This window comes from Schistocerca piceifrons, chromosome 4, assembly GCF_021461385.2.
Source record: "Schistocerca piceifrons isolate TAMUIC-IGC-003096 chromosome 4, iqSchPice1.1, whole genome shotgun sequence".
NCBI classification, from domain to species: Eukaryota; Metazoa; Arthropoda; class Insecta; order Orthoptera; family Acrididae; genus Schistocerca; species Schistocerca piceifrons.
This window is the reverse complement of record NC_060141.1, coordinates 721364708-721376131: the sequence shown is the minus strand read 5'-3', so window position 1 is coordinate 721376131 and position 11424 is coordinate 721364708. Positions and strand designations below refer to the sequence as shown.

Genomic DNA, 11424 nt, shown 5'->3' with positions numbered 1-11424 from the left:
TATACCGGACGTGCGGGTAGGATCTCTAGTATGTGCGCAGTCGGGCGTAAGGGTAACAAGCTGACAAGGCTACATACTAAAAATAGCCCCAAGGAGCTACAACACCAAGAAAAATCCTACTCGGCTTTTGACAAGATCAATGTGTAGTCTTTTCACAGAGAAGGTATCTTCGTCATTCAAGACAAACAGTGTATTAGTCAATAGAAAATACTGAGCTGATTAATTTATTTGATGATAAGAAGAACAAAATACCTGTAAAATCAGTGGTGTCGGGTGCTATACTTGATGTTCCATCTGTATTTGTAGGATGTAATCTCACTGCTACATACACACACACACACACACACACACACACACACACACACACACACACACACACACACACACACACAAACACATGTATATATATTTTGTTAACAGTAACGGTCATATCACTTTTCCTTGGGGCGTTCTGAAAATTACCTCCACATCTGTCGATTTTGTTCCATTAAGAGCGACGTGTTGAGTTCTGTCAGCAAATAAGTCTTGAATCCAATCGCAAATCTGTTCCAATACTCAGTATGCGTGTGTTTTTTTCACTAAACGCCAATTTGGGACGGTGTCAAAGTTTCCTGTAATCAATGAAGACGGCATGAGTCTGAGCGCTATTTTCTACAGTGCTATAAATTTTCTGGAAGAACAGAGCTAGTTAAGTTTCACAAGACCTCTGTTTGCGGAATCCATGTTGGTATTTATAGCGCACATTTTCGTTCTCCGAAAACGTCATAATTCTTGATCATAAAACATGTACCAAAATTCTACAATAGATTGATGGCAATGATAGAGGCCAATAATTATGTGCATCTTTCCTACAACACTTCTTGAAAACGTGAATGACGTCTAGCGTTAATACACCGCCATCTGCAAGTAATTTCGTTTTCCGTTCCATTGGCGTTTATAGCAAGAATCGCTCCTCAGCGAAACTTATGAGAACTACGTCACTTCCCGTGTTTCGCTGTTGCTAGAGGCTTGTTTCAAACCTTCAGCGAAACTTCGTCCGTAGACATGATCTTTGAGACTGTGGTTTGAAAGATGAGTTTAGAATCTTTGCTATGTAGGATCTTTGCCTGTGTATTTGTATACATTGTTTACGACTTTACGGCATGGTTGTCGTGCAAATGTCACGGAAACGATGGACGATGAAGACGAGGAGGTGATATTTGAGGTATTGTTACGGAGCAGTGCCGCGTATATGGAACGCCGAAGATGTATTTATGCTGTGTTAACGCAGTATGACATTTGTTATGTAGTGTCACGTACTCGGGAATTATTTACTGCTGTTTACTCTTGTAGTTGTGCATATATTTACAAATTGATACGAATATCTTTACATATAAATTAATATTTACCAAGTGTCGAAGAAGTACACTTATTTATTCATTCCTTGACCATTCATCACACCGGTATAAGACGTGTCATCATCAGAGTGTTATGATTAGACTGGCGTGGTGCCTCGCCTTCCTATGTAGTGTGTATTTCATCAGTTTGTTGCGGCGTCGTAAAATAAAATAAAACATTTTAGTAAGTGTGGTAATGAAAAAGCCGTGGAGGAATATAAATACTTTTAGTAAGGACAACAATTCGTCCAATAACTCAGGCTCTGCTCTCAATCACACCAAGGACGAAAGTTAGTTAGCAGCTTTATTTTTCAAGTTGATTTGCAGCATTGCCATTATGAGCCGATAGGAATCATAAAAATTGTGGGACCAGTCAAATTTACAATTCTGTTCTAGAAACAATTTTATTGTGGGTTACGTTGGTAAAAGTTACATATGTATCACAGTCATTCTTTCTCCTTTTGTGCTGGACTCGGGAATGGTATGCAGGGAGAACGACTCTCAGCAAACCTCAGTATGAACACTGATTTTTCGGTTCATTCCTTTAACTGTACGTTTCCTACACGAAGTAGGTTTCTTGATTCTTACTGCAATGTGATTTCTCACACTGCACCTAACTTGGGACGTGTGCAGCAGGAGTTGAACTAGCATCTCAGTGCCCTTCTTGCTCTCGCTATTTCGTGAACACAGCCTGAAACCCATTGCGTGTTTTGGATCTTCTTTGTCTCCTCCACTAATTTTACCCACTGATTTGAAACTTGCTGGTAGATTAAAAGTGTGTGCTGGACCTTCCCAGGAAATTGCTTCACTCACTGAGCTATTCAGACATGACTCAAGACTTTCCCTGCTCAGGTGAGTGCTTTGTTATCGGTAGTGACTCCCTGAGCAGTTTACGAGCTATCAACCAGTGTTTCCCTCACTCTCGTCTGGTGATGTCTATCCAGGAGTCCCTCCGTACTCTCGCCCATTGTGGCTGCTCTGTGGTCTTTGTGTGGCCCCTGGGTCATGTTGGAATCCCGGGAAATGAATGTGTTGACACGCTGGCCAAACAGGCTGTTGGTGCACCAGCCTTGGAGATTGGCCTTTCGTAGAGTGACCTCAGGTCAGTTTTGCAGCAGAAGGTACTTCGCACCTGGGGTGAAGAATGGCGCACCCTTCCTTCACCCAACAAACTTCGGGCCATCAAGGAGCGGCTGCGCATTGGCCACACCTGGATAACACACAGCTGTTTATTGAGCCACGAGGAACCACCTCGCTGTGGGTCAGCTTTGACAGTGGTCAGCATTTTGTTGGACTGCCCGCTTTTAGCTTTGCTCAGGCAGACGTTTGAACTGCCTGATACGCTTCCTACACTTTATCAGATGACATTTCGATGGAAGATTTAGTTTTGAGTTTTATTCGTGCAGAGGGTTTTTATCGCTTGATCAAAGTGTTTGTCCTTTTTTTGTGTTGAGTCTGGCCTTTGGCCTACGATTTTAGACTGGGGTTTTTAATGTGTCTCTTGGTGGTTGGCTTTTCCTTTTTTGTTTCTATGGTCAGCCAACCACTGTCACACTCGGTGTGATTTTAATTCCTTTTTTCTGGTCTATGTTTTTGTCTTTCTTCTCCTGTGTCGTCTCTTGTCATCTCCATTGTTTGTTCTTATTCTTTGTGGGTGTTTGAAATTCATGGGAAAAAGGAACCTGCCCTCATAGCTTTACTTCCATAAGTACCGTTCTCCTATGTTACAAACTTCCTAGAAAGTCATCTCCTGCGTAATCAGTGATAGTCCTGGAAGAAAGATTATTGTGGAGCACTGCCTGAGCCACATCCTTGTAAGAAGTTTCATATAGGCCTAGATTGTTTGTATTCCTTGCATTGTTTCTGTGAACTGAGCTATTGGTGTAAAAGATAGATATATTATTTTCAACAAATTCTTTAAGGAATAAAACATAGTGCATTTTCATTTTGTTGATCCATGCCAAGTCCATTATTTTGGAAGAATATGTTGGAGAAAAGCACATTGCTTTTCTTCACAAATTCTGTTCATTTATGACCTGTGTTTCGTCTGTTGTAAACTCCGCAGTTTCCCGCTGAAGTGTAAGGTTTTGGTTTTTGCACTGAGTTCCCCTTTATGATCTTGTAGAGGTAGTTGCTGTTTTTGTCACTTTCTGTAACTCTGATATTCTCATTTATCATCAGAATATGAACAAGTTGATACATAGGGTTGACTGATTGTCATGAAATAGGTCAGTCTTTATGTTTAATTTTAAACTGATACTTTCTTCCCACCAGGTCATTTGTTTGTTAATTGTGAGCAATAAAAGTCATATAATGCATCCTTGCAGCAGGCCTGAAATTACTTTCAGGTTGACTATTTCTCCCCTTTATTAAAGACAGTCTATGGAGTCATCAGCCCGGTCACAAACCAGATCAAATATTCAGTAAACCTATATTTTGTTCACTAGGTAACTATATAGGGTGTTCCAGGATGCAGTGTCAGTACCCGGGTACATGAGAGAAAGGATCATTTGAAGCAAAAAAGTCTGGGAAAGATGGGCTCTGAAATGTGTTTCTTAAGAGCAGTGAGCACTTGTCCTTTGGAAGAGATGTGCTTCACAGTACTGGACATGAACAGGTGCTCATAGCTCTTAAGAATACATTTTAGATCCCATGTTTATGAGACTTTTTTGCTTGGAATAATCATCTCTGTTATAGCCTTGAATATTTGCCATTCTTTCTGGGACACCGTATGTATTGAATGCTTTCCTGAAGTTAAGAAATATGTCATCCACACAAGTGCCACTATTTTGCTGCTTTTTGTATCTTGTGGATGAACAGAACAAATTAGATTTCCTGTATTGATTGAGAATCCAAGTTGTTTTATACAGACATTTGCAGTCGCCACAATGGTTAGAAAGCTTGTTTCGTAATTCTACAATGGAGTAACAAAGTTGTTCTGTAGTTACAGTATGTACATATGCCTGATGATCCTCCTTCAAAGCGAGCTTTCCTTAATTGTTTTCATATCACTTGGAACTCTTCATTACTCCAGTGACCTGTGGTAAACTGGTGTCAGAAATGGAACATTTCCTCAGCTAAGTGATTTTATTTTATTCTTTTTTTCCGTTCCATGGGCACATCACAGTATATGTCATTTCTGCATTTGTGTTGTGATTGGTAGGATGAATAGAAGTAGGCAAACATATGTTGTAGGTCTACACAGCTGTGAAAGATAGAATTCAGTAGACTAATTAAGTCTTCTATGTTTCATCCTCCAAATGGTTACTGAAAAATGTGGTAGTATTGAAAGTTGTGATTCCACCCAGCCGCTTTGACCCATAATAGTGGATACCCTAGTTGCCAGCATATGAGCACATGCAATAAAGCAACCATGCTGCCACTCATTACATCTGTAAACAAATGTAGATAACATGTGAAATATTTAACTCCAGCAATAAAATCTAACAGGACAACTGTGGTAAATTGGGGGTTTTGGTCATGGACAAACTAAACATACGACGACAAAAATAACACTGCCATTCCAAAGCAAATATTAACCCAAATGAACCACACAAAATTTGTCAACATTCAACACAATCAGAAATTGAAAACCATTGGAATGGTAAATTTCTCATGTCTCATAGAGCTCAAACAAAGCTCTCAAAATCAGGATTCCCCGTATCACAAATTTCACTTGAGTTATATGTAGCTCAAACGAGCTCTTGAGACCAGGAACCCAGGTACAACTCAAAAATCTGGTACCACAAATTGCACTTGACATACGAACCCCTCAATAACACGAACTACACACAGCTCCAAAATCAGATATTGCAAATTTCACTTGATGTAGATGGCATTTAAATGAAGGCCACACTAGCAAAAACCAACATACAAAATCTGTTATCCAAACCTTTACATTTCTTGTCTGTCTAAAACAGAAGTCCATAGTACAGCAAACCAAAACTCACACAATAATATCAAAAATGTGATGTAAGCAATGACAGTAAACTAGTATCCATTATACCAACCAGAATCTAGCATAATCACTAAAAATTAACAAGAAAACGCCTGAAATTTGTATAAACTTGTATCATCACCAGTTTTGATATAAACTAACGACTATAAACATTTACCATACACAAAATAAAAAATAAAAACCACATAAAAATACTTACCAACCAAAGCCACAGTTGCATAAATGTGTGTGTGTGTGTGTGGTTTGATGTTTTTGGGCGCTAAACAGCATGGTCATCAGCACCCAAGCACATAGAAACAGGAACACATGTGGTGAAGGGACGAAGATGGACAGCGAACAAGGAGAACGGCTAAAAGACACAGATCTGATGCAGTTCCAAATCCTCACATACAGAGGCAAAACAAGAGGAGAAGAAACGCACTAAAAAAGGAAAGGAAACACGAGGAAAAGAGAACAGAAATCGAAGTGAAACAGGTAGGTAATCGTGACTGGTGGACCTCTTATCTAAAACCTGGGCCAGTCACCCAGCAGCACATTAAAATCCTCTCCCTAAAATCCGAGGCAACAAATTGGACAGGACACAAAACCGTAAGACCTTAACCACAGTCGTTGCGTTGTCTTGCAAAATAGAGGCCAAATACGGTGGCAAGGAAATCACCGCCCTCTGGTCAGAGAATAAAAGACAGTCAAGTAAAATGTGACGGACAGTAATCTGGATGCCACAAGCACTGCAGATTGGGGGGTCCTCCTGCCGGAGTAAAAAACCATGCATTAAGGGACTGTGCCCGATGCGGAGGTGAGTGAGGAGAACCTCATCCCGACTGCATGACTGGTAGGACGTTTGCCATGGCCGCGTCGTGGCCTTGACCGGACGCAGCTTATTTTCACCGACTGCCAGCCACTCCTCTTCCCATTGATGCAAAACATGAAAACGCAAAAGGGAGGTAACAGCACCGAGGGGGATGGCACATTCAACAATGTGAGGGAGGGAACATGCATCTTTGGCAGCCACATCCGACAGTTCGTTTCCCCTAATACCCACGTGCCCTGGCACCCAGCAGAAAGAAACGTCCTTCCCCTGCTGTTGCAGGTGGAGTAGGGCATCATGGATGTTCTGGACGACTGTATCCACTGGGTACAAGTGTTGCATGGTCTGAAGGGCCCGCAATATGGCAAACAATTTGGCATCAAAGATGGTAAACGCCGCAGGAAGCCGTAACTTGACGACTCGATCAGGGAAAACAACAGCACAACCAACAGAGTCCCCATCTGTAAATACTGGTACACGGTCGGGATGCTGGTTTAAAATATCATAAAATAAGGAGGTAAAAACAAATGCAGGAGTGCAGCTCCTCCGGTACTCTGACAAGTCTAAAAGGACGCTGGGCCTCTGAAGCAACCAGGGAGGCAGGCGGGTAAAACCCTTGAGTTGGGGTGCCACACGCTCCACACCAAGGGATTTTAGCAAATGCTTGGCACGAATCCCAAATGGTCTCGTTGCCCTGGGACAACTGGAAAAGAGACGTTCCATAGGCGGTCGGGCAACGGTAGGGTACGCAGGGGAGGTAGGACAGGCAAGGAATTGACACACCCGTCGCACCATGAGGAGATTCTGCCAGATAGCGAGTGGCGGTTCCCCTGCCTCAGCACACAGGCTGGGGATGGGACTGGTACGGAAGGCACCAGTGGCCAGCCAGATACCCTCATGGTGTACTGCGTCAAGAATCTTCAGATACGAAGGCCTTGCTGACCCATACACCGTGTGTCCATAGTCAAGACGCGACCGGACGAAAGCCATATAAAACTGCAGCAGACGCGCCCGATCTGCTCCCCAGGACCGATGACTCAGACACTTTAAAATATTCAGGGCCCGCACCTTGAGGTTTTTAAGGTGTGGCAACCACGACAACTTGGAATCAAAAGTGAGGCCCAGGAACCTCACAGTGTCGCTAAAAGGAAGAATGGTGTCCCTCAGACACAATTCAGGGGAGGCAAAAAGACGTCGAGAACGATTAAAATAAACACCCACACATTTGTCTGCAGAAAAGGTAAAACCCGCCTTCGCAGTCCATGCCTCTAATCGCTTTATCGTAAGCTGCAACTGCCGCCTAGCAGTGACAAGACCGGAGGAAGAACAGAAAACAGCAAAATCGTCCACAAACAAGGAGCACTGGGCAGGACTCCGGATAGTGGACGTGATACTGTTAATGGCGATGGCAAAGAGGGTGAGACTTAAAACGCTTCCCTGAGGAACACCATTCTCCTGCACGTACAAATCAGATAGCACATTACCAACCCGATATCGAAAGAGGCGGTGGGAAAGAAAGGACCGAATGAAGATGGGGAGATGGCCACGAAAGCCCCACTGATGGAGTTGATTGAGGATAAGGCGGCACCAAGTAGTGTCGTACGCCTTATTAATGTCAAAGAATACACCTAGTCAATGCTGGTTACGTAGGAAGGCCTGCTGGATGGCCGCCTCAAGCAGGGTCAAGTTGTCTATAGTTGAACGACATCTCCGAAAGCCACACTGAGAGTGGCTAAGGAGCTGCCTGTTCTCGAGCAGCCAAACCAGGCGATGGTTGACCATGCATTCCAACGTCTTCCCGACACAGCTCATCAAAGCAATACTCCGATAACTACTGGGGTGCGTTCGGTCCTTCCCCGGTTTGAGGAGGGGAATCAAAATCGCCTCCATCCACGAGTCAGGGAACGTGCCGGATAACCATATCATGTTAAAACAATTCAGGAGAACTTCCTTGGATGGCAGCAACAAGTGCTGCAGCATGCTGTACCGGATTTGATCATGACCGGGCGCAGTATCATGAGCCACAGACAACGCTGAATCCAGTTCCCACATTGTGAAGGCTTACCAACCAAAGCCACAGTCGCATAAATCTAGGCTGGTCAAAACACACACGTGTGCACACGCACACACACACAGACACAAATAAACCTGAAAACCAGAATCAGTCATAATCAGTTCAACAAATTATTGTAGGAACATGGTCATAGATACCACATCTTTGCTCATTGCAGCAAGTTATAATCTGTCCGTAAATTTCTCTGTCATGTCCATTACTGATGAAAAAGGAAAACCACTGCTAAACTTCAGACCGTAAGAAACCTATGGCACTAATAATACCAAACACAAGTACTGATTTGTCACCCACAGTGTGCAAAATCAAAGTAGCTCAGTAGTGAACCGCCACAGTTTCTTCCAATGAAAACTTCACGGACTCAACTGACAATGTCAAATGAATCACAACCATATCTAACCAACAGTTCTGAAATATAAACATCCAATGTGAGTAAGCCACTAAATACTACAATAAGCCATTTACAAACTTGACTTGACTCAAAACTGCTGTGCCACTGTGAGGTCACACGACACAGTTACATCGGAGATCAAAGCAAATTGGTGGAATTGCAATTTTCAGTTCATCCAAAACTGTGTAGATGACTTTAAACCATTTATGTACTTTATATAATACCTAAACTTCATAGGTTTTTTCCTTTCTTTTTTGTGGCCTATCAGTACTGTCGAATTCATTGATTGTGTCCCCCATCGCCAACCTTACACTCATTTGAACTTCATTCAGCAATAGTGTTTTTAACTAGTAGTTTTACGTAGTTTAAATCTCTGATGAAGATCTGTTTGCTTTTTTAGCAGCTTTCTGACACCATTACTGTTTCATAGAGGGAAGTCTTTCCCATCCTGATAGTGTTGATGACCACTTATATATCTAATGCATATTGTACAATGCTCTTGAGTGTTACTCATTGTTACTCCAAATGTTTTTATCCAAATGTGACTGTGTGAAATTGACTTCTTAACAATCTGCTACATGTCATATTTCATTTGCTAAACAGAAAAAAGTTGTTTCTTTTTAACCATGGTTTTTAACAACTTGAGTTATTGATGATATAATGTCTTTCTGTCATGTTTCCCTTTTTTAATTGAATCAAAATTCTCAGATCTCTTAGTTATCAGAAGGTCTAACATTTTGTCATGAAAAGTCTGGTATCTAACTAGCTACTGCTAGAAATTTTCTGAAAATATATTCAGAATCATCTCATTCAAACCCCACCCCCGGAACAGTTTTTAATCACTTGAGCATCCCATTCTCATGCTTGCAATGTGAAATCTCACCATATTACCGCAATATGACAGTGAAATTTCTATATGATAATCTCAAGTTTTCTCTGAAACACCAAATGCACCCAGTTGTCCTGTTTAAACTCATTTACCACCACCTCTTTCTAATGTTCTGCAAAATTATATTTATTTGGTTTTGAACCAACTTTCGTCTTCTTAGGCCATCTTCAGGTGACAACTGAATGTCGCAAATACAGATAAACATGATATGCAACTTACATAGATATTATTTGTAGAGGAGATACAAAAATGAAGTATTGTTTACAAAGGAAAATATTACAATAATTACATTAACAAAAAAGGTGGCAAAGAAAGTTTTTATGTGGAGGTGCATACAACAAATAATGAGTAAAATGACTTTACAGTTTGAATCTATATTTGTAACAAAATCTTACTTTAACGAGGAGGAAAAAGAAATTGAGTCTGATCATTTAATACTAGGCTGGCATTCTGTGTCATGTATTTGTTTATTCCCAGGATTTCTTGTAAGGTTGTCCCTCTGCTTTTTTTGACAAAGTAAAATTTCACATTCTACATCATACAGATGGTTTTTGGCAAAAAGAATCCGAAAGCCAGTTCATGACCAAATGAATATAATTTTGCTGAACATTAGGAAGTGTTTTCCCTATTTAATATTAACATATTTTCTGTCAACCACTGACAGCTATTCACTTCTGATTCCAGCTATCTTTCTGTTCTTCATACTATGTTTGAATTATTACCATTATTGAGAGAGACTAATTTTGCGCATTACAATGAAAAATTTTCCTTTTAACCACTGCCATATTAAAATTTTCTCTTTCTGATTTGAAAGGACGAGTGTTATCATGTGCACTCAGTTTGGCTGCTGTACTTCTCTCTAGAATCACAGAGTGTATATGATTAACAGCCCTATGGAGGAGTTTGTCTAACCTTTTTTAAAGATCAGATGTACTCCACTTACAGACTAGTTGCCATGCGTGTAGATCACACCTACCTAGCAAGGGGAGTCTTACTATTCTCCACTCAATAACAGAGATAAAAAAAATATTCATATGATTGTTGCACTATTGTCCGAACCCCTGGTTTAAGCCCTCCACTGAGCTTCAAACCAGAGTTTGTGATCAATTCTTGCGTAGATGCTGCAAATTGCAGGCTGTGATTTTACCCCTTGGCTTACTGTCACAGATGACTAAACTGGCCATGTAAAGGAATCAGTGGTGGCCTCTGAGTGGCAGCATCCAGTTGTGCTGAATGGCCTATTACATGTTGTCAGCTGTACTCAGTAGCCGTCAATACAACTTTCTCGCCATCTTAGAATGTATGAAGTGCATAGTGCCATCTTCTCCAACTTGCTAGGAGAGATTTGATTACATAACCCTCCACCCCCCCCCCCCCCCACCCCACTCCTGAACAATGGACCTTGCCGTAGGTGGGGAGGTTTGCGTGCCTCAGCAATACAGATAGCTGTACCGTAGGTGCAACCGCAACGGAGGGGTATCTGTTGAGAGGCCAGACAAACGTGTGGTTCATGAAGAGGGGCAGCAGCCTTTTCAGTAGTTGCAGGGGCAACAGTCTGGATGATAGACTGATCTGGCCTTGTAACACTAACCAAAACGGCCTTGCTGTGCTGGTACTGGGAACGGCTGAAAGCAAGGGGAAACTACAGCCGTAATTTTTCCCGAGGGCATGCAGCTTTACTGTATGGTTAAATGATGATGGCGTCCTCTTGGGTAAAATATTCCAGAGGTAAAATAGTCCCCCATTCAGATCTCCGGGTGGGGACTACTCAAAAGGACATCGTTATCAGGAGAAAGAAAACTGGCGTCCTGTAGATCGAAGCGTGGAATGTCAGATCCCTTAATCGGACAGGTAGGTTAGAAAATTTAAAAAAGGAAATGGATAGGTTAAAGTTAGATTTAGTGGGAATTAGCGAAGTTCGGTGGCAGGAG

The 11424-nt window shown here is 41.8% G+C and overlaps 1 protein-coding gene across 2 annotated transcripts in view; it reads left to right on the top strand.

Moving 5' to 3' along the window:
* Positions 1-1121: 1121 nt before the first annotated feature.
* LOC124795238 (vezatin-like) overlaps positions 1122-11424 on the top strand; it is a 121004-nt gene continuing 110701 nt past the window's right edge. For both annotated transcript variants that reach the window (XM_047259166.1, XM_047259165.1), the window contains exon 1: positions 1122-1204. In XM_047259166.1, the coding sequence (XP_047115122.1) occupies positions 1172-1204 (33 nt within the window). In that variant the 5' untranslated portion in view covers positions 1122-1171. The remainder of the gene's footprint in view (positions 1205-11424) is intronic.